Genomic DNA, 24,171 nt, shown 5'->3' with positions numbered 1-24,171 from the left:
GGAAGTCAGCTGATATAGGTTACAATGCCACTGAGGGGAGCATTTCTTGGGTCACAAGTGGGAGATGTGTGTTCTGAACAATACCAGGAAGTTTTCCACTTTTAATTTATGCACCAAATGCAGGGAAGGGTCTTTGCTTCCTATATATGAATACTTCCCTCATATGAATACTTCCCTCCATGCCCTGCTCTGAGGTCAATGTAACAGCTCCTAGCCCTTCCCTGCAAGGCAGAGAAAGAATACCAAAAGAGGCAGCTTTTGAGAGTTCAAAGATCCTTGAATGGCTGGAGTTTTAGGAGCTATGCATATGTATGTTGGGAGGTGAGGGAAGAGTAGCTAATAGTTTTATCTAAGAGCCCCTAGCACACTTAGGGGTTACAACATTCTTCAGCCACATTTGTGAAGGTGATTCATAGGTGTGGTGGTATAATGCATGCAAACTGAACAGAAATGAGTTTTACAATTCCAAAAACAAAAATTCCAAAAGTTCGGCCTTTGAAAGGAGGGAGAGGAGGAGGAAGAAAAAAAAAAGTTGAATTATCACCTTCCTGCAATCCTCAAATGCCCCTCATATTCCGATTTGGGAAGAAGAAAAAAATCCCAACTATGCTGGCTCTGGCCACAAGCAACCCAACTTTTCCCAAGAGCCAGGATGTGGATTCAGTACCCTTCTATGAACCCCTCATTCAAGAAATGGAGAGTTTAGCATGATCAATATTTATTTAGCGTCACTCAGTTGATACCCAGAAACAACATCCGGAAAGACAAAGGGGTCCAGGGTCCAAGTCTGAAAGGATTTTTTTCTTCTCGATCAATCCAAGACTAGGGCACCTAATGTTGGCCTTAAATCAATGAAACTGCATTAAGAACTGTCTTGCTGACCTAAAAAGCAAGCACCCATGAAAAATGGATTCAAAAATTATTGAGTAAGGGGAAATTTTTACTGTCTGTGACACTGGCACAAATACAGAGAAGGCAGGAACGTGGGGAATTTCAGGTTCATAGTCACACTAGCCAAGGCTCAGGGGCCAGCTGTACTAGAGTGGAGATAATCTCCTACCCTGGCTTGCCTTCATTACATAATCTTTCTGCTTCTGTGAACACCTCAGTCATTTTCTATTATCTATTCTGTAAAATGTGAACAGCTAGGCAAACTGGATTGTTCCATTTGCACACCCTTCTCCTGCCCCCCAAACAACTATCAGGATTATCAAAGTCCAGAGAGGCAGGGCCCAGGGAAACAAGGCAATTCTCATTTCCCTGTACAACAACAAAGGGGCAAACAATTTCACAACAGCAGTTCCCAAACATCTGGGAGCAAAAGTCCAAAAATGAAGTCAACAGCTGAAGTTTATGAACACTGACACACAGAGCAGAAGTCATATGTATGTGACTGATATGAGAGGAAAGGAAGCCTTAAGATCTCAAAAGGGTGACTGGAATCACTGGGGTCATGGCACAGGCATTCCCCTCATCCTCAAGGATTGATCTGGGTTCAAAGTAGATCTAAGCTGTGTCTAGATCTATCCCAGAGATTCCCCTGGTGTGCTGATTTATGCATTTTAAGCAAAGTGGTCGAGTGGAAGGGTCCAATGTTGTGATCATGAAGGCCTCCTCCAACCCCAAGACAACAGCTAGCTTCTCTACCTAGGTTGGGTAAAAGAAGGTAGAGAATATGACTATCATGTAGTCCTATTCATGCTACGTCATGAGGCTATTATGAGGAAAGTGCTGGTAAACTTTAAATGAGTTGCTGGGGGAGGGGTCCCCTAAAATTTCTGAACTCTCATCCACAGTTAGGAGGAAATTGAGTTTCTCTCCTTCCATACCTTCCAACTCTGTAAAGCCAAACCTAACTGAATACTCTAGAAAAGTCTAAAAAGAAAAAAAGGGAAGCAGCAAGGTCTATCTAAGAGAGACGATCACCCAGGAACTTGAAGGACAGGTAGCCTATACCAACCTACCACATAACCCTAGGAAAGCTGTAAAGAAGCTAGCTCTCTCTGAAGAAGTTTCCTCCACAGTCAAAGGGAAGTCTTGACTCCTTCCCTTTTCTGGTTGTGGGGAAAACTGATAGTAAGATTTCTTCTTCTGAAGAAAAATATCTCAGAAAGTCCAAGTGACCATACTCTAAATGAGGACAGCCAATCTATTTCTGTTCTTTCTGATGTCACTTTAGAGGGGAAATGAAACCAATCAGCTGACAAGTCTCAATCTAGCACAAGTCCATCACTAAATGCCATTTGAATACAGTCCCAGGCTAATGGTAGGTGAATATTTTCTCTTTCCAGGCTGCTTCTATCTTCTATTATGTTTCTAGATCACAAAATACAGTAGCACTATTTGAAGTGGCTAATGGTCTGGACACTAAAACCATGACTAATTTCCAGGGACTGGCATTAGTCTCATGGAAAATAGCCATTTTTAAAAAGTCATTTTTACCTCCTAATTTTCCTTTTCAGAGATTTCTGTAATTACTAATGTCTCCTTTCGTGCTGATGTTTAAGACAGTTTATAGCTCTTACTTTTTGAACTCTCTTTTCTGATTTTTCTTCTCTTTTTCATGTATTTTTTGAACTACTCTATGCCCTTGCCCTAATATTCCCAAGCATCTTACACCTCTTCTGTAGGATACTTTCCTGAAATAACTAAACTCTGCCTGGGAGTTCCTATTAAAGAGCAATTTTTGACTCTACTCTCTTAGAAAGGTTCTAATCCTAATTAAAAAAAAAAAAGTCTTAAGCTGCCAGACAGCTGTTCTCATCAGGGAGAATGCATTTGGCTGTACTAGAATTGTGGCCACAGGAGAGTCAAGAAATGATTCTCAGAAAGGTTCCTCTGGGTTTGTCTATAGGGACCAACCATTCCCATAAAAGGAGGACTCACTCACTGGGGAAAAGCAGGCTTCTTTCCCACTCTGATCTAGGCTTCCCAGCAGGAAGCAGTCCCCAGGAGGAACCTGATGTCAACAACCTCCTGGAGTTTTAGTTACCATTGTGGGTCATAGTGGCACACTGGTCTTAAAGGTAAAACAGAATTCCCAGCTATATATCCCCATTGGCCCCAACCCACCTGGTGGAGCTGCTGCTGCAAAGCTCGGTTCTCTGTCACAATGGCAATTTGGGCCTCCAGGTCCCGATGAACTGACCTGTATCCAAAATTAGGAGAGCCAATCAACGTGAGACAGGGCAGACTGCTCCCTGCCAGGTACAGCCACAGGCCTGCAGGGAAAAGGAAACGTGCAGACAGAGGAAATGAGCAAAGAATCTGCTGAAATCCTCTCCGAGTGTTGTTTCAATTTAAAATAAATGCATCTGGGGAGTTTTACTGGAAATGAAATGGCTACAGCTGGAGGATTGGGAAGGCTGAAGCAGTAATGCTATTCTCCTCCCCATCAGCTCTTACATCACCACAAACAGAGCCTCGGCTTATGGTTCTAAGTTATTCCTTCCTAGCTATATCTTCTATATTTGCAAGAGGCTGGTGGCATTCAGGGAATCTCTTGTTCAATATAGAGACATGCTGAGCAGAGTCTTCAGGACCAATGGTCAATACGTCACCCTACTCAGCACTACCCAATTGCTTTCTGGCATGGTTTACTACACCTCTATTAGTGCCTGGGCAAAGGGGCCAAAGTTGCGGAAGTGTAGTAACATGACCAAGAGTTGGCATTTTTGGTGTTTTTGTTTAAAACTTTTAAAGGCACTTCACACTTACTAGCTGTGTGACCCTGGGCAAGTCACTTCACCCCATTGCCTCACCAAAAAATAAAGGTTAAAAAAAAAAAGCTGCTTCTTTCAAAAAAAAAAGCCATTTAAAAAGCACAGTATCTTTATATGTCTAAATTTTCTTCTCATCTGTACACTACTGTCAATCACCTCTGCCAGCCATAGTCTTTCCCTCCTCAGAGAATTTCAGTGCCCTCAATCTCATGCACTGCCTCTGACTTGGCTACCACAACCTGACCTGATTGTGCTTCTCAGCTGAAACTTAAGAGCCCCAGGTTTAACGAGAGGCTAGCCAGTTCCTTCCTAAGAACTGTAGGTGAAAGAAGTCTCATTGCATAGCTAACTGCTTCCGGCAATAAAAAAGGCACATATACACATGGCTATCAGAATGGGGTGGATTCAACAATCCACTCTACCTAACAATTCTTCTCTACAAGAAGGCTCAAGTAACACAGAACAAATGAGGTCCAACTACGCCCCATTACCTATTCCTGCACAGAACCCAAGTTGAACTGCTACTCTCCTTCTATCAAAGACAGGGAAATATGCCAAACTAATACCCACTCCCACCCCTCTGTTCCATCGGGACAAAATAACTACAAAGCCTTCACAGGTATCCAGGAAGTCTAGGAAATACTCATTAACACTGGCCTTGGCTGATGGGGAAATGTCTCGCAAGTATAATCGGTCTCTTGCCTTCTCAACGGTGCGGTGTGGGGTTTGGAGGGAGAAAGAGGATTTGAAACTGAAAATTTAAACAAAAAACCCCCCCACAAAACAGTGGTCTTGGGGGGCTCTTTGAACGGTTAAGGCCACTTCTATTTGGGTCCAGGAAACTCAAAAAGGTTTCTGCCCCAATCTCCAAAGGGAACTGCCTTTTTTTTTTTTAAACTACAGCTCACTAGAATATAGTTACTGGATTAGAAGTGTGAAGTATGGGCATCCCCCAGTAGTAATGGGAAACTACTAATCCTGAGTTACACCATAAGGAAATTTCTATTTACTGAAAACATTTGGTCTCAGCTTTCCTAAAACCATGACCAGATACCAGACCCCTGCTCCTCTTAGTCCACCCTAAGCACCCCACTGAGTATCTTTACACTTGTTGGCAATCCCTATCTGGGCCACTTATCCCATGATCTAACCAGTCTCTCCTTCCCAAAAAAAGCAACTGTCCCAAAGTCCTCAGGCTTCTAGGGAAGTCTGGAACCCCAGTCATCTTCCTTGACATAACAGAGACAGGACTGGACTTCTGTTCCCATCATTCAACTGCATACCATCACCTACCTAGGAGACATTTCCTAGCAACACAAGTCAATGCTGATGCAATCTAACTAAGCCTTTCTTCTGCTGGGTTCACTTTGCACAGACCCTGCTGTGCTCAAACATTCCCAACATTATCAATCTACTCTGTGACTGTCTAAAACCTTTACCCATCCCACAGACGTACACGTCCATCACATATGAATCAACAGTATGAAACACTGAGATCCTAAAACAGAAGCCCATTTCCTAATTCTAATTCAGAACAAGAATATTTCTGAGAACATCTTGGCTAAGACAGATTGTCAGTCTCCTGCCTGTTCCTGTAACACACCTTCCTCCTCCCCTTACTATGTGCCACATCAAAGCCAGTCAGTTGCCTGGGTCAGTTCATCTGTTGCATCTCCTCAAGTAAGAAGACCTGCCCAGGGCCAACCACAGTGAATTGTTCTGACTTCATTTCAGCTCCCACACTCCACCCCCAACCTGGGGCTGAGAGGAAGAAGAGAGGCAAGAATATCACCTTTAATATGTCTCTGACCATTAGGACACAAATGATTGTGTGCTCACAGCCTGTGTTGGGTCCTGGCAGTACAGGACAAAACAGTCAACTCTTCTGTGTTCTTCACAGGAAATCTACAGTCTCTGGGTGCTACCTTCCTGCTAGGCCAATTTGAACAAATGCTTCTTCTCCAAAAGGTTTATAAAACTATGGCTGGGAAAAAGGGAGGTTACAGGAACCTAGGTCTGTATCACCCTTACAAGTCAAGGTAGACACTTTCAGCCCTGCTGTATCAATACCAGTCCTTCTGATTTGAAGATCGTTGTGGGCTTTTTTTGTAAATTCACAGTCACATTGCTTGATCTGCCAAATATACCCAGTCCCCTCAAAGTGAGGGTTTACACTAATCCTGCACCACTGAAAGGGACCCAAGCACAGCCAATTTACAATCCTATAAACTTGTATTCATCCTCCAAATAGTCCTACACCACAAAGCCTGACAATGACAGAAGGTACCTGTTGCTTAGGACACATTTTGCATTTTAAAAACTGATCTGGATGCATTCTCCCACAGGGGTGTCTGGGATTAGTCAAAATATAGCCCTTGAGTCAAGGACAGGTAGCTTATAGCATCTGAAGTGTTCTTGCCTGTGGGACCTTACCAGGTTTTTCTCTCTCTCCCCCATTTCCTTTTAGACTACTCATGGCCCCTGCATCATGACCCCTCACTGCCCCCTCATTTGGGGGCAATCACAACTTAAAAGGTTGGTGAAGATCAATGGGTTCAAATTTTTTTCAATACACAGATCACTTCAATATTTACTCCCACTTTACCCACTCTTCTTTTCCACCAAAAACAAAAGATGAAAAACAACTTTCAATGGCAATAGCACTTACTTTTATGAAATAGTAGTGATAAGTAAATTATGAATTCAGACCAAATACAAAATTATAACCATTATCATAATAAGAAGGCAACAATCTGAGAACTAGTTCTAGTCAAAAATTCTTAATGCTTGTTCAAATACCAGGGAGCATTAGGAGACTTGAATGGGGGATACAGGAGCTACCTTAATGCTTGTTCCACTACTGCAATTAATCTACAAGAATTTATTAAGCACCTATTGCTCTGTGTTAGGCACTAGGGCAGGGGTGGGGAACCTGCAACCTCAAGACCACATGTGGCCTCTAGGTCCTCAAGTGCAGCCCTTTGACTGAATCCAAACTTCACAGAAAAAATCCCCTTAATAAAGGATTTGTTCAGTAAAACTTGGCCTCAGTCAAAAGGCTGCACCCCAGGACCTAAAAAGCCACATGTGGCCTCAAGAGCTGAAGGTTCCCCACCCCTGCAATAGGGATATAAATACAATGAATGAAACAATTCTTACTCACAAGGAGCTTATATGCTTAACGGGAGATGATGGGAGATGAGGATGACAATAAAAATAACAGACAAAAAGAAATAGCATTTATATGGTGTTTAAGATTTGCAAAGCACTTTACACATTAATCTAATTTGATACAACTATTTTGGGAGGTAGTTGCTATTATTACCCGAATTTCACAGATAAGGAAGCTGAGGCACAGAGAGGCAAATATTTTTTCTTCAATGACTTGCCCTACGGGGCACCTAGGTGGCACAGTGGATACAGCACTGGCCCTGGAGTCAGGAAGACCTGAGTTCAAATCCAGCTTCAGACACATGATACTCACTAGCTGTGTGACCCTGGGCAAGTCACTTAACCCTGATTGTCATACACACACACACACACACACAAATAAATAAATAAATGAATAAATAAATAAATATATGAAGTATAAAGTTACATATATAATATATATTTTATATAGAAAGTTATAACTTTCTATAGGAAAATAGGAGGGGAGGGGGGAGTGGTGAAGAAGGGAAGGGAGTACAGATTGGGGAAGGAGTATTCAGAATGCATGCCTTCTTAGGGTGGGGGAGGGGCAAGATGAGGAGAAAATCTGGAGCTCAAAATCTTGTGAAAGTGAATGTTGAAAAGTAAAAATAAACAAATTAAAAGACTTGCCCCAAGTCACTCAGCTAAGTAAGTGTCTGAGGCAAGATTTAAACTCAGGTCTTCCTGACTCCAAGTCCAACACTCTATGTACTCTGCCACCTGGCAGCCCCTATGGAAGGATATGTAGGGGTACCCATATGCAGAATAAATATAAGAATAAATTCAAATAAATACATTTATTACTGCAAGGCAGGTTGAGAGGGCACCAGCACTTGAGATCAGTAAAGGTAGTCCTTCAACTATTTCTTAAAGAAAGGGAGTGAGGGTATGCATTTGTGAAGAACAGAGAGAAGGCCAGTGTAGTGTGGGGAGAGTAATATGAAAGGGTACTGGAAAGAGAGACTGGGACAAAGTTTTGAAAGGCTTTTTAAAAGCTAAACAGAGTTTGTATTTGATTCTAGAGAAGGTGTCCTTAACCTTTTTTTGTGTGTGTCATGGACCCCTTCTCAGAATAATATTTTCAAATGCAAAAAAAAAAAACCCAAAACCCAACCCATCCTATTAGAAAGAAAGCCAATTATACTGAGTTATCAAAATACACAAATTCGCAGACCCCAGGTTAAGAACCCCTATCTAGATGATGAACTTGTAAAGGAGACTGAAAAGAACTTAAGATAGAATGAAGTCATGAAAATCCAAAAAAGGAGAGAGGTTATCTAAGAGGAGAAAGTGGTCGACAGTGTCATGTAACAGTTTGAGAGGGATGAGGATGCAAAGACTAGCAGATCTGGTGATTAAGAGATCAATGGTAACTTTGAAGGAAGCAGTTTCAGTCAAGTGATGAAGCCACAAGCTATACTGCAAAGCACTGAGGAGTAAATGAAAGGAGAGGAAATGAAGGCAGTGAATGGACACAGCTTTTCTAGGAGTCTGAGAAAATAGAGGATAATAGCTTGAAAGTACGATAGGGGCTAGTAAAGTTTTTTTCTTAAAGGATGGGAGAGATGGGCATATGTGACAGCAGTAGGTATAAAGACTGAGGCTGAAGATTAAAGAGAAAGGGTGACTGAGTTTAAAATTTTTTGGAGAAGCTGAAAGGAGATGGGATCAAGGTCATCTGTAGATAGATAGGCTGACCTTGTCAAGAAGGGCCACCCATCATTGTCAGAGTCTTTGAGAAAGGAGATAATGGGGGATGATGTCAAAGAGTTTTAAGATGAAGAGAAGTGAAGAATTTTTCAATTTTTTTTAATCAACAGAGTATAATTTCTATCATTGGAGGGGAGGAGGTTTTAGACTTTTTTTTTTAATGTCAAAAAACAGACCTTATACTCTGAAAGGTTAGGGGCTACTTCCCTAAACCTCATCCCAGAGTCCAGGGGCTCAGATCCAAACTGCAGCTGAAGATACCCTGAGAAGAGTGGGGAAGTTGAGTTTATGATTCACCTGCCCTGGACAGTGGCAGGTGTTGATTCCAGCCACTATCATCTTTACAATTCCCTAGTCTTGGAAAGACTATTGTCCTGAGGAACAAAAAGAGAAGGAAAGAACACCTCCAAGCCGAGGTAAAAAGGTCCTTTAGGAGCCTGTGGAAGGTAAGACAGGGCATAAGAAAGCAATGAGGGAGAGAAATCTCCTGTAGGACAAAACACCTAACTTGGCCTGGTGCTCCCCCTGACCCCCATACTAGAAGCTAGAAAGGGGGCTGGCAGTGAAGGAATAGTCATAAGGAAGTGGCCCCTCCCCTGCTGCCTTATCTGAAGCTCTGACATAGGACATTTGTTAAGAAAGCTTCAGAATTTTAAAACACATCCATCTCAGTGACAAACTGTTATCAGTCCTCAGGGTACTGATCACAGAAACCTGGAAGTCAAGAATGTCGACATCTTTTCCAGGGAATAGAATGCCCTCTTTCTATTGTGTGCAATCTCCACCGAGCACAACTGTTCTAGTACTCAGGTGAGGAGAAAGTACACGTACATTTAGCACAGCCAAACAGGCTAAGACTGCCTTGCCTGTGTTGTTAATTAGAACTCTTCATGTACTGTTCCAAGTTGCCTGGCCAAAAAGTGGTAAAAAGTGTCTTATAATTAGCAGATTTCCCTGGCCCAAAACAAAGCAGAAATCTCAATGCCCCTCCTACTCCAAAGCTTCTCACAGTTATTAATACCAGTGAATTCACTGCAGCTTAAAAGACAAACGCACCCCATTAAAGTTCAGCTCTAACCAGCAGAGCCCAAGGTTCATTTTTACATGCTTTCATTTTGACGTTTATCTATGTCTACCTGGAAGCTGAGCCCCAAACCTCAAACATGAATTACAGGTGTGGCCACTTCACTAACATTCAGCCCTGGAAAAGGGGGGTAAAGGGAGTGAGGAGAGTGAGGAGGATGAGGAGGGTGCTGTCTTTCAGGATTGGGGTGGGGTGTCCAGGCAGGGCTGGGCTGGATTCCAGCACAGAAGTGAGCCTGGAATTTGCCCAGAAGTAGTATGTTTCCTGCTCTTACCAAAAAACCAACAGCAATAGCTTCAAAGGTGACAAAATAAAATGTAAGGGAAACTAGGATTCATAACTTTTATGCTTGGGCTCCTTTTTTTTTTTGAGACCTCATGTCTAGTTCAGTGGGAACCAATAAATGTTGGCTACTGCTAATTGATCCATTCTGTCAGTGATGCTCTAACATGCTTTTTCCTTCCAAGGTCAGGAGTTGGTGGATCTCCACCAAATCTTTTATCCCTTCATAGCTGAATCTGCTTCTATCACAGCTGGGGACCCTTACTCTGTCCTGGCATGTTCTCCAGTAAAAAATGTATAACCGTGCAACAGGAAACTGACAAGCCGTGAATCAGAGCTGCTAGTTGCCTAAGAGAAATTCAACTTCTGTTCTCCTCCCTCCCCCTTGCCGCATCTCAAAGTCCCTCCTGAGATTAGACCCTCTACTGGAAGCCAGGAATACACAGGGAAAGACCTCATACTTCACAGTTACCTTTTTTGATCTTGAAACATCCTGAAGACCAGCAACAGAAACATCTGGGGAGAAAAGTACTGAAATAAGAGGCCAGAGTTGGGTACAATTCCCTGTTCTACTGCTAACTTGATGACCTGGAACAAGGCACTTCCTTTCTCTGGGTTCAATTTTCACATCCGTAAAATGAAGGAAAAATCCCTGTCGCTCCAAACCATCACTTAAAGGTGCCATAAAGGTGAAATATCATTCACAATTTAATGTGAGGCCTGCTCTTGAATTTTATAGCAGACCATATGCTTCAAAGCACTTTCATGTATATTATTTCATTTGTCCAGTCAGTCAGTAAGCACTTATTAAAAACCTATTAAATGTCAGACACCGTCTTAGACATCAGGGATACAAAGCCAAAGAGAAGACTAGCCAGGCTTACATAATTTACACCTGATAATGGCAGATAACATGTACACATAGGCAAAATCAATAAAAAGTAAAGAGGTAGGAAGGGGCACAAGCAGCTAAGGGATCAGGAAAGGCTTTTGGTGTGGTGGTGCCTGAGCTGATAGCTAAAGGAAGCTAAAGATTCTAAGAAGCTGGGGTCAGGTGAAGAGGGGCTGAAGCCCAGGAAGGAGAGACAGCCTGGCCAGGGCAGGAAGATGGAACAGCATAGCTGATTTGGCAGGACTCCAGAGTGGAGGAAGTGGGAGCAAGCAATAAGAAGGTTAGCAAGGCAGGCTGGAGCCAGGTCATTAAGGCCAGAGAAGTTTGCACTGGACCCCTGTGGGACAGGAAGGAAAAGGGTTATTAATCCAAAATAACAAAAGGGGAACCTGAGGCCCATAAGGGCATTACTGAAAATCATACAGCTAGTTAGTGGCAAAGTTGGCACTGGAGAACTTAGGTCCCTAGCCTTCCAGAGCCTAGTGTCCTTTCAGAATAATATTCCTTGAGGGCAGAGGCTATTTTGGGATTTCTTTTGTCTTTCTAATCCCAGCATTTAGTAGCATATCACATATTCCACTTAAGTGCTTAATTAAATGTTTGTTGAACTGAATTCCAGGAGACCACATCTGTTCAAAGTTTTAACACATTGCATAGCTATGTTCAGATTTTTTAGTCAGCCTAGTAAATGAAAATCCAAATCTAAACCTAGAAAACGGATAAATTATATCAAAGTTTTTCTGGTTTATAAAATAATCATGAAGTTTCTTCCTGCTTTTTCAAATGAAATTAACCTGTGGAAAACTTTTCTGGAATTTCTGTATTACATGAACTGAAGACCTATGCTCAGTTTGTCAAGAATTATTCCAACAAATACCATCCCAACAAAAACTTTCTTATAATCTAACATTCAGGTTCTAGCAAGACACAAATAATTTCTAGCAACATATTAAAAAAAAAGCTGAAATCAATTTGAACTTGGAGTTCATCATAATCTTATCTATAAATTTTCATTTATTTCTATGAACCCTTGTAAGAGTTAAGTCATCTCAGTATGTTTTGGTATCCAAATAGATGGTAAATTCTCCCATGGTCAGAAACTGTCTTCTGTTTCCTTTTAATATCATTTATTACATTCAATAGAGAAGACAAGGCGTTTTTTTCAAATGTATGTAAACTAGGGTTGGGGGGAGACTGTGGGAAGAAAGAGGGGTAGAGGATAGAAAAATATCAGAGGCCAGAAGGATCTGGTGGTGACCACAGACTGAACAGCAGGCACATCTAAACAAAGGGGACAGGAACACCAATTATGTCCTGCTCACTATTTCTTCCCCAGGGATTTCAATGACTTTCTAAGAGGGAGCAACAAGGTTTGTGCTAGGTTTGTCCTGCAAGGCTTGGTTCCCCAAGCAATGGTATGGACAAGGGAATCACTGAAATAAATAGCAGTTCAAGAACATACACATTCCTTTCTATTCCATAAAACCGTTAAACACAAGGCTGCTTGTTCACCAGATGAAATAAAGTTCATTCATCAACCTATCCTATAATGGGAGTAGTGGGTGGGGGTGTTAGGGGTTGAGTTGAACTGTTATCTCAAACTGGCTATAGTCAGGGACCTAGAGAAAGACCAGAAAAGGGAGATTCTTGATACATTTTACTGACCAATCATGCTGCTCATCAGGAAATGGCTTTGTCTGCAATAAATCTCCACCCCCAACTCAGTCTCTACGTTCCAGGGTGAGGTTCAGTTATACTCACAAAGCCCTTCAGATTGGGAGCAGAATGCACAGTTGTGTCCTCTGTCTTTTTCTCCTTCTCTCTATCTGCCCCCTCCCCAGCTCAGCTGTAGAAACATCCAAGTCTCCCCAGGCCTAGGGGCCACACCTCCTGTGGAGGAGAGGGAGTGGCAGGAGCACATTAGTCCGGGAAGAGGTGAGACACTGGAAAAGCCAGTCAGGTGTTTCTATTCCAACTGGAAATGGAGAGTCACTGAGCGTCTGTCAGACCAGTTTCAGTGAAACTATCCACCAGCACAGTCAGAAGTTGACAGATAGGGAACCTCCCAACATGGTGGCTGGGCTAGAAGGAAAAAAGCTGGCCCAAAGTAGCAACAGATGTGCCAAAAGAGTGCTCTAAATGTATGTATGGAGCTAACAAGCCTGTCTGTGCACACACTGGCTCTGGTAGCAGTTGCAGATATATAATGTGTACCAAAATTTACTCACTTTCCTCTGCTTCTCTCTTTTTTCTGTTCTCAGCAATCACCATACCAAACCTAAACTTTCTTTCACACACAGACTAACAAACAGATCCTCCCTGGAGGATCCCACCTTCCCTGAGAAAACCCAGTGCCACTAGTCATGTGCAGGCCGTCACTCACCAAGGAATACCTGGGATGCTCTCTAAAGGTCTGGGCCATAGGCAATTAACAGGGCCTGCAGGAGCCAGCATAATCTTGGAGATTAATTGCATGAGAAGCATTTCCCTTCAATAGCAATGGTTAACAGGAAAACTAGGGCTAAGAATTAAAAGACCTAACCTCCAGTCTTGCCATCATGCTTGCATGATCTTGATTGTATACTCAGTTTTCATATAAGATATGGAGGTGTATAATATACTTCACTTATCCAGACGCCAGCTGCCAGCTGTCCTTGGCACACACAACTACCCTGAAGGAACCAGAAAGCCAAAAGAAAATGCCTTCAAGAGCTCAAAATAGACAACACAAAGTCTATGCACTTTACTCATAAGTAAACCCCTGAAATCTTCACTCACTCTTTCACTTGGTTAGCAATAAAAATAGCTGGAGGCAGCTAGGTGGCGCAGTGGATAGAGCACCGGCCCTGAAGTCAGGAGCACCTGAGTTCAAATCCAGCCTCCCACCAAACACTTGACACTTACTAGCTGTGTGACCCTGGGCAAGTCACTTAAATCCAACTCCCTAAAAATAAATAAATAAAAATAGCTGATATTTATGTAGGTTTTAATATTTTCAAAGGACTTTACCTCATTATCTCATTTGATCATCGCAACATGCCTGTAGTTGTACAATTGAATTCTTTCCTGTGCAGGTATTATTGTTCCCATTTCACAGAGAAAGAAAGAGAAGCCAGAGAGGCCAAGTAACTCGCCTGTGGCTAAGCAACTAGTGAGACTATAGGTGAAACACAAACCAAAAGTCTCTAAATTCAATGGGCTTTCTACTAAACCACGCTACCTCTCATTCCAATGAGATAAGAAGCAGCCAATGAGAAGCAAGGAGGAATACCAGCAGCAAGAAGTAACAGCAAGCACTGAGAGAAAAAAAGAAAAATGTTTTAAAAGCAGACTTACAAACAATGTAGGCAATTACAAAAGATAAAATAGATGATTCTGTTTACATGACACTGAAAAGCTTTTGCACAAAATTAATGTATCTAGAACAAGGGAAGTGGTTCACTGGGAACAAACTTTGTATCAAATTCTGATACAGGTTTTCTTTAGAAGATATGTACAAAAATACCAGAAATAGGGGCAGCTAGGTGGCACAGTGGATAGAGCACTGGCCCCGGAGTCAGGAGAACCTGAGCTCAAATTCAGCCTCAGACACATAACACGTACTAGCTATGTGACCTCGGGTAAGTCACTTAACCCCATTGCCTAACCAAAAAAAACCCCAAACAAACCCAAAAATACCTAAGGTCAAAAGCCATTTCCAATAAAGAAGTGGTCAAAGAATATGAGCAAACAGTTCTCAAAATAAGAATTACTTGCTAATAATAAACATATGAAAGAATGTTCCAAATCACTAGTAACATAGTAAAATACAAATCAAAACAACTCTGAGGTTTAACTTCATACCCAGAAAACTAGCAATGGTAATAAAAGATGGGAATAGTCAACATTGAAGGTTGTGGAGAGACACGCACATTAATAATGTATGCATTCACTGCTGGTGGTGCTTGTGTACTGGTCCAACCATTCCAGAAAACAATCTGGAATCATGCAAAGTCACTAAAATGTCCATGCCCTTTGATCCAAAGATTCCACTACTAGGAATATATTACAAGGACATCAATGAAAAAAAGAAAGGCTCCATATACACCAAAATATTTATAATAGCACACCAAGTAAATGCCCATCAATTATGGAATGGTTTAACAAACTGTGGTACATGAATGCAATGGAATGTTATTGTACTGTGAGAAACAATAAGCATGATGAAAATAGAGAAGCATTTTAAGACTTAGACTGATGCACAGTAAAGTAAGCAGAGCCAGAAAAACAAAATAACAATGAGCACAACAACGTAAGATGAAAGAACCACAAAAATAACCAAAACTGAATGTTGCAAAATTACCAAGAACAATCTTAGCTCCAACAAAAGGATAAGACAGAACTCCTGCTCCTTTTTTAGAGTCAGGGTCCAGAGGTGTGGAACAATGCCTATAACTTCAGTTTTCATTGCTGATTAGTTTTGCTGAATTTTCTTTCTCTCTTCCTCTTTTTAATTGTTTTTACTCTCTCGGAGCAGAAAGGAAGGGGTTACCAAGGGAAATCGAGGCAATGTAAAAATAGATGAAAATCTTTTTTTTTTATAAAGCAGATCTAGGAACTCAAAAAAGTACAGAACTCTGGCATTCTGAAGGGATAAATGACTACTCAAGACTTTGAGAGTCCTATCGCACAGTCCTCTAACTAATGTTCAAAATCACGAGTCACCTAAAAGAGGTTACATATTATATTCTATATATTCTGTTGATGATGGCTGGTTACTATGTAATGTATTTTATAAAGAGTCCCGTGAAAAGTGATTTAAGATTTTTTGTTAAAAGTTTTGAACTTCAAGTTTCAATTGACTAGAAACTTCATTTATATAAAACAGCTCCTTTCCCCACAATGCCAGACAAAAGTGTCAATGTACCTTCTAAGGTGCTTTGAAATATAAAATGGATAAATGTAAAAAGTGCTTTAAAAGTAAGTGTTCATACTTAAACAGAGAAAACAGTTAGGTTAAGGTACTTAAGAACTTAGGCAGGTAGGACCATGGAATTGAACTATGGAGATAGGGAGGAGATCCTTACCCACACTCTTACTACACCTAATTTTTCCTATCAAATTTCCCTATGTGTTAGGGACTTCATTTCATGCTGGATAACCCTCTTACCTTTGGCATGAAAGGTCCAACCACTCCGCCAGTATTCCTGTAGTTGCACTCGTTCCTGCTGCCCTAGGCTACAGACTTCACTGTAGAACTGTCTCTCTATGTGGACATAAGCAGCAGGGATGGCACCTGCCACCCCCTTGGCCCCAAAGAAGCCATTCACTTCAGGTGAAGCCAACAGAATATGGTACTCTGCCCGAGTGCCCAGGACCAGATCCATGTAGGCCTGGGTTAGGTTGAAATAACCAGTAGTAAGGTAGATCTTAGCATCCCTCTCTGCCTCTGTCAGCAGTGTCTCTGTAACAATCTCATCAATTTTAATCTCAAAAGGCTTCATCTGGATCAATGGATAAATCCAGGTATCAGGAGCTGGCCTCCGGTCACCAGCCGCTGCTGCATCTTCCTGGGTCAAAAGAGAGTCACTGTGAAAGGTTTGGGTATGGAGCAGCTGCTGTCGGGTCCGAGCTGTGTTGATCACATCCATGACTCTCTTGTTGGCTGCCTCACAATATGCTGTCTGGTCTCCTGGAAAGCGACATGGGGAGATCAGTGAAGAAGGAAAAGAAACAGATGGGACTCAAAGCCATGGTTCTATAATGTCAAGACACAGGCACTAATAATAAACATACAGCCTTTTGTATACAAAGTGGTAGGTTCTGCAAATTCTCTTAACTGTTCTCTGTTGAAACCAGGAGTGTTAATCTGAGTTGACAAGTTGCAGAAAGATTAAAAATAATTCATCTATATAGGAATACAAACTATGACCTTGGCCTACCTCATCAACACCATGTTCTATCGTGTATTATAGTCTACATACCTTAAAGAGTTGTTGTGTGGCTCAAATGAGGAGACTATATGTATAGTGTTTTTTGTAAACCTTAAGTGCTATATGTCAGCTAAAATATTTTTTGTTTCTTTTTATTAGATCTATGATTTCATTTGTTTACAAATGGCCTACAAAGGCAGATTAGCAACTGATCTGTAACTTCTTATAGTCCTAAAGGTTTGACTTGCCATTTTTCCCACAAGCAGTATTGTCAGAAAGGGTCTTCCTATCTGTGTTTCCATGCTGTCATTATGATGATGATGATGATGATGATGATGATGATGATGATGATGATGATGATGAAGAAGATGGTGAAGATGATGACAACTACTACCAAACACCACATGAGCTAAGTGGCCACACACGTTCCCAGGGCAAAGTGAATAAGTAACTCATCTCTTCCCTGAATATCCTCTCTAAAATCCCTCCTTCTGGCTCACTTCTTCAACAAAGCTTCATCTCAGCCATCTTGGGTCTTCTAAGCACAACCTCACTACTACCCACTCCTGACCAGAAGACAGTGTTCATATCTCTCTTTATCCAAATGCTTTCTCCTTCTCTCTACATGTTCAAGTCTGGCCTGTAAAAGTTAGATTATGAACAAAGAGACTGTGGACTGTCTCAGGTTTGCTTAAACAGCTATACCCTGTTGAAACACAAGAAAAAGGAATGGGACAAGACAATTCTAAAGCTAAATTCTAAGCAGAGACCTGAATCCCCTTCTACATCTTTACAAATAATAATAAAACATAATCCTTTGCCTCAAGGAGTTTTTCATCTTGTAGAAGAGGTAAGGCAGTCACACAATCTCAGGGGGCTGGCTGGCATCAGGGATGAGAAGCAGAAAATGCAACAAACAACCCAACTATCTTTCCAGATGATGAAACAGAGCCAACCTGGGCCCCACCTGGATAAAGTCTTAAGTGAAGAAAGATGAGGGGCCTAGACCACTGCCACCACTGATTTTTTTCTTCCATTCAACACAAATCTATTAAGTGCCAGGCACTAAACCAAAATACTTTCCTCATAACAATCTCTGGAGATTTAAAAACAAGCATATGGTCTAATTCTCTAGAATAAAAGTTCTTAATCTGGGTTCCATGGATACCCCCAACCCCCCCAAAAAAGGGGGTCCTTAGGGAGATTTCAGAGATCTATAAAATTGGATGGGGAAAAAAAGATGTTTTTACTATCACTGACATCTAAGTGAAATTTAGCATTTTCTTTCCTTTATTCTAACATATTTAAAAATATGAGGTCACAGGTTTCACCAGACTTTTGTGCCAGAGGTCCATGGCACAAAAAGATGAAGAACTGCTGGTGAAACATTTCCACTTCTCACAGTGATACTGATCTTTGATTCTTAATGAAGCTTTGAATCTATAGGAAACGAAGGGAAGGGAAAGGCTGCCTGACAGGAATACTTGGAGTGGTGGCACAGAATGGCTGGAAGTGAGCTTTAAAAGAAAAGTGAGCTGAGGGTGGTTTTGAAGACACAGATATCATATGTGCCTATATGGAGAATGGGAACCTCTCAGTCTTCTTTTGCCATTCCACAAATGCCCCATGATACCCTCACCAAGATGATTACTTGTGATTTCAACCACAAATCTTCTTAAAGACAATCAGCTAAAGCCACAGGAATTAAAAGAATGCAAAATCCCTTGGGCTCCAAGGGAACTGTAAACCACCACCAAGATTTCCTTGCATGCAAAGAGTGGAGTCAAGAGCTCTTCCATTTCACTATCTAGGCAGGAGGCTACAGATTCATGTGTAGGTAGGAGCTGCAGAAGTCCCTGTATGCCAGTGGTTTGGGAGGGAAATGCTCCTGAGCAGTCCAGTCAATGTGCCACAAATAGCCATTTACCAGAGCAGTTTCCTATAAGTGCTGGGCAGGCTCTTGGCTCACTGCCCTAAGCACATAGCAAAGAACCCATACTGTTCCCACCCTTTCTGGAGCCAGATCTTTACCACAGAGTCTCCTCTGGCTAGGCTCTAGTGACTGAAGTTTCCTTCATTCAAAGCCTTGGAGCTCTTTCCTGCAGAAAGCTGAATGGAGAGGCAAGATAACCACTGCACATTCCTAGGCCTACAATGGAGCTATCTTGATTTTCAAAGTCCAGCATCACAGAAGTGGACACTTATGAGGATCAGCTGGTCTAAAGCAAATAAGTCACAGAATTAGTCCAGCTCACCAATCCCAATAGTTCCCCTCGTCTTATTTCCCAGTAATACTCAAAGGGTCAAGAAAGAGAGACTGCCATAATTTCATCTTTCAGGAAGATAGGATGCTAACTTCCATTTTCAATCACTACCAAACCAGCTCGGTTTATGCAGTGAAGGAAACCTAGCACATCCCACCAGTGGAGGAAGCTGAAATAATAGCATCAGTCAGCAGCAGCACCAAAAAGATGAAGGGAAGGAAGGGTAGGTTTCTAAACACTCAAGAATGCATCCTTCCTTTTCCCTATGTGTCTCAGTCATCCCATTAGCCTGATAAACTGACAAGGGCAGAGACCAAACTGGTATGGGGAGCTATAAAGGCACTAAATTCTACATGAAACCTTGGTCACCCTAAGACCAAGCAGGTTCTCTTCTCCAGTGGCCTTATGTATACTAATAATAAATGTTAATATGCTATTAAGCTTGTTGGCTCTGCATTCCCAACTATCTCACCCACTGGCAATATCAAATACCAAGGACATGTGTAAATAAAATGATAACTTATTCACTGCTACCTTCCAAAGCAACAAGAACAAAATCACTCAACTCAAAGCCACACTAAAGATTTTATTTTTTATCGAGACTGAGATTGCAGCAGAAAATCTTGATTGAAGTGTGTCTCTGAATCCCCAAGAGATGAACAGCTTTCTCAACTCAAGAAGCTAAGATTCAGAACATATGCTGGCAACATACTACAAATAGGCAGGGAACTCATTCTCTCGCTTCTCAGCCTTGCCCAACCGAAACCTCAGCAAAGTTATACAGCACAATCCCCCTACCTTTGTAAGGATGTACCATCCCTTCCACCATCTGTACAGTGTCATCACCCTGAAGCTGTAAGGACACATCCCCTACTGCATTCACAAGCTCTGTGAAGAAGTCAGCAATCTCTGGGCAGTCCTGCAGAAACACATATCGGTCCTGGCGATTGGTGAAGTAGGAGTCACTCAGGTTTGCACTAGAGGGAGGGAAACAGAGGGTAAAGACATATTTCTGTCAAGGGCATCACTACCTTTTTTCTAGTCATCCAGGTTTACAGCCTTGGAATCACACTTGACTCTACACTCTCCCTCCCATCTACTTACTGCCAAGTCTTGTTGTGAAGATAGAATCCACCTTTCTCACATCTGTTTTCTTTTTCTCCACATATACCAGTCTCATTTAGGCCCTCATCATCTCTTGCCTAAAGTATCAAAACAGCCTCCAATTGGTCCCCCTGACTTGCATCTTCCATCTTCCACACAGTTGTTAATGTGATTTTCCTAAAGTCTGACCATGTCACTCCCCTGGCTCCCCTTTGCCGCGAGGATCAAACACAAACTCTTGCGGCATTGAAAGCCCTTAGCCACCTGGCTCCATTCTAGCTTTCCAGTATATACAGTATTTTCCTCCCCATCTCACACTCTAAAGATAGTCTAAGCCAGGCCTGCACAACCTGCAGCCTTCAGGCCCCTTACAGGCTGCTCATAGCACGCCAAAGGATGTTTTCCTCTATATTTTTCGAGGGCTGCCCAAAATCCTTTGGTGTGCCTTAAGTGGCCCTCGGCCCAGCGGTTGTGCAGGCCTGGTCTGAGCAAACTGATCAACTTGCTATTCTTCACACGCAATATCACCTATCCCAACTCTGCGCTAAGGTGAAGGTGCCCCTCTCCTCACTTCCACTTCTTAGGATACCTACTTTCCTCCAAAGCTCAGCTCACGTGCTCGCTAATTGTCTGATTCCCTTCCCCTACCTGCTAATGCTTAACACCAAAAGTTACCTTATATTTGTAACATATGTACTTTTGTTTGGACATGCTGTCTGTCCCAACAGAATGTAGGCTCCTTGAATCCAAAGACTATTTTATCTCGGTATTTCCAGTCAGTCAGCCAATCAACATTTATTTAGTTCCTACTATGGGCCAAGCATTGAGCTAGATGCTAGGGATACGAAGAAAGGTAAAAGACAGTCCCTGCTCTCAAGCAACTCAGTCTAACATGGGAGACAGAATCCAAATGACTATGAACAAACAAGCCATATACAGGATATATTGGAGCAAGAGAGAGGAAGCTGTAGAAATTAAGGGATATCAAGAAAGGCTTCCTGAAGCAGGTAGGATTTTTAGCTGTGACTTGAAGGAAGACAGGAGGTAGAAATGAGGCGTGAAAGGACTGCAGGCATGAGGGGCAGCCAATGAAAATGCCCATAATTGGGGCAGCTAGGTGGCGCAGTGGATAGAGCACTGGCCCTGGATTCAGGAGGACCCGAGTTCAAATCCAACTTCAGACACATAACACTTACCAGCTGTGTGACCTTGGGCAAGTCACTTAACTCCATTGCCTAGACCCCCCCCAAAAAAAAGTAGAAAATGCCCAAATGGGGAGATGGAATGTCTTGTTTGAGGAATAACTGATGTTGACTGCCAACGTCACTAGACTGAAGAGTAAAGGAGGGGGTGGAGTTGGTGTGGATAAAGTATAAGACAGAAAAGACTGGGGGGAGCCAGGGGAAGAGAAGGTTATGAAGTGCTTTGAATGACAAATAGAAGCTTTTCTATTTGGTCCTGAAGTTGATTGAGAACCACTGGAGTTTATGGAGTAGGGAATGGGGATGACATGGCCAGAATTGCCCTTTAGACACGTTTGACAGCTGAGTGGATGACAGAATAGAGAGGAGAGAGACTTGTGGCCAGACAACTAGCAAGCTATTTGCAATGGTCCAGGCAGAGTTGATGAGTGCTTACACCAGGGCTGTAGCAGTGTCAGAAAACAGAAGGAGACATTTTGAGAGATGTTACAAAGGTAAGATTGATAGACCTTGACAACAAGTGGGAAGGAGCCTGGCATATAACTGCATTTAATGATTCTTGTTCACTGACTGATTCATACAGAAAGGGTATCCTCCTAATGACCTAGCCTAGCCTTCAGGCCAAATGGAAGAAAGTTGGCCGACTCAACTTCAGATACTCCAATCACTAAAATATCTGAATGGCTACTATATAGGCAATGAAGGAGAAATAAATAAAATAACCCTTGCCTTAAAGGGCTTACTTGTTGAGAAGATAAACTATAAACACATGAAAAGGTGACAAAACAAAGAAGTATTAAATTATACTTCTATAAAGAAGAGATAGATCACTGTTTCAGAGTGGTCACATGGAAGAGGCAGAGCTTAAACTGAACTTTAATGACTGAACAGGACAAGAGGAATACTGGACTCCTCTTGGGTATTCCCAGTGGAATGAATGGTATGAGCATGGTCCTGGCATTTTTTTAGGACTGTGATAGCAGAGACCGTGAAGAGAGTTCTCTTCATAGTTACATTCCCCAGTAACAGAAAAAACACATTTCCTAGATCACAGAGAAGACCCTGTGACCTGCCAAAGGGGGCCAATGCTAAGGAAGACATCTAGAAGGTGGAACATGAGGGAAAGTGAAGAGACGGGTTTTCTAAATTTCAGGGAAATTAAAGATCTCTCTTTTCCTTTATCTTCCCAAAGCCCATCATTTCCTCCAAAGTAATCCTGAAAAAAACCATGGCTCTGATGAGATGATAGAAGCTAACTCACCCACTCAAGATCACATTGTTGTCAAAGAGATAAACTTTGATGTGCTGAAGACCAATGGTTTCATTGAAGCGTTCAGGAATAAGGAGACGGAGGAGCCCACGAAGGTTTGGAGTGTGGAAGAGGGAGACACGGACCTGATCAGGAAACTTCTGCAGTAATGGGAGCAGCATTGTGCGGGAGTTCTTCCTACCTAGAAATGAGGACAAAGCCGTAAAGAACAGTAACTTGGAGGGGGTCACACTGATTCCAGATCCCAATAAAGTTGCTGGTCAGGATCTAACTGGCAATCTTAACATCACCCAAGTTGTTTGCCTCAGCTTCTCAAACCAACTGGTGCTAATTCTATCCAGGGAATCCTCCTCAATCACATATTACAACATCCACCAGAAACAGAAGAGATGAGATTGTTTGGGTCTTCTTGAGTATGTGATAGCTGTGCCTCTTTCGAAAGAGAGTGAAAAGAGAACAGTGGGATTTTTTTAAGGAAAAGCTCAGAGGAGAAAAGGGGAGCAATACCTACCTCTTGATCCCCGGGTAAAATCTAAAAGAATGGAAACTTTGAGGTCTGAAGAAAAATTTGCTTGTAGTGACCTTTCTAGACTACTTTCTATACAATCCACCTGTTGATAGAAAAGACCCAAAGAAAATATAAGTAAAGGACCTAAATACATTTTTTTTTTGCTTTTTTGGTGAGGTAATTGAGGTTAAGTGACTTGCCCAGGGTCACTTAACTTAGTTAAGTAAGATTCAAGTGTCTGAATCCAGATTTGAACTCAAGTCCTCCTGACTCCAAGGCCAGAGTTCTATCCACTGTGTCACCTAGTTGCCCCCAAATAATATTTTAGACACTTGTAAACCTTGGTGATATTGATATTGCAATGCTCTCTAAGAACAGACACTGAAATCACATATACACTATTAGTTTTAGAAAAAAAATACCATGAAAGGTCAACCAAAAGAAACATTTTCATACAAAGGCACCCAATGCCTAATTGTTTAATCTGTGACACTCAGAAAAGGCAGAGGATTACATGTCAGGGAGCATGTTTCCCAGACAGTACAGATGCAGCTGCTCTCAAAATTACTTTTAGGATTTAAGCTCTCAAATACATTGCAACCAGTCAGATAAAAATCTATAAAGAAGCAAAACAAAGACTGCTATGTCTATAATAGTACTTCATAAATATTTATTAAATGAATTAACCCAAGATACAAGGAAAAAATGCCTATTTCAATACTCCAAGTCACAAAACAAACCCAGAGACAAATCTAAAAGATGGCCTCATTCACTTTAGGTTCATGTAAAAGTTATAGACTCAATCTGCATAGAGGGATGTATTTACATTCTTTACAACTAATCATCTCAGTTTCCCCATGTTAAGAGCCATCAGAGATGACAAGAATGACATTACGGAAAGATATTATTGGGGCAGTTAGGTGGCATAGCGGATAGAGCACCAGCCCTGGAGTCAGGAGGAGCTGAGTTCAAATCCGGCCTCAGAGACTTGACACTAGCTGTGTAACTCTAGGCAAGTCACTCAACCCC

The 24,171-nt window shown here is 41.9% G+C and overlaps 1 protein-coding gene across 4 annotated transcripts in view; it reads right to left on the bottom strand.

Moving 5' to 3' along the window:
* PGS1 (phosphatidylglycerophosphate synthase 1) overlaps positions 1 to 24,171 on the bottom strand; it is a 50,018-nt gene that overhangs the window by 8,618 nt on the left and 17,229 nt on the right. For all 4 annotated transcript variants that reach the window (XM_020966027.2, XM_020966028.2, XM_020966026.2 and 1 more), the window contains exons 4-8: positions 23,146 to 23,245; positions 22,626 to 22,815; positions 19,857 to 20,035; positions 16,032 to 16,553; positions 3,073 to 3,221 (exon numbers count right to left, since the gene is read on the bottom strand). In XM_020966027.2, coding sequence (XP_020821686.1) covers positions 3,073 to 3,221; positions 16,032 to 16,553; positions 19,857 to 20,035; positions 22,626 to 22,815; positions 23,146 to 23,245 — 1,140 coding nt within the window. The remainder of the gene's footprint in view (positions 1 to 3,072; positions 3,222 to 16,031; positions 16,554 to 19,856; positions 20,036 to 22,625; positions 22,816 to 23,145; positions 23,246 to 24,171) is intronic.

This window comes from Phascolarctos cinereus, unplaced genomic scaffold (genome assembly GCF_003287225.1).
Source record: "Phascolarctos cinereus isolate Bilbo 61053 unplaced genomic scaffold, phaCin_HiC Scaffold_5;HRSCAF=322, whole genome shotgun sequence".
Classification (NCBI taxonomy): Eukaryota; Metazoa; Chordata; class Mammalia; order Diprotodontia; family Phascolarctidae; genus Phascolarctos; species Phascolarctos cinereus.
Note: the sequence above shows the minus strand (reverse complement) of the source record. Positions and strands in the feature narration are given on the sequence as shown.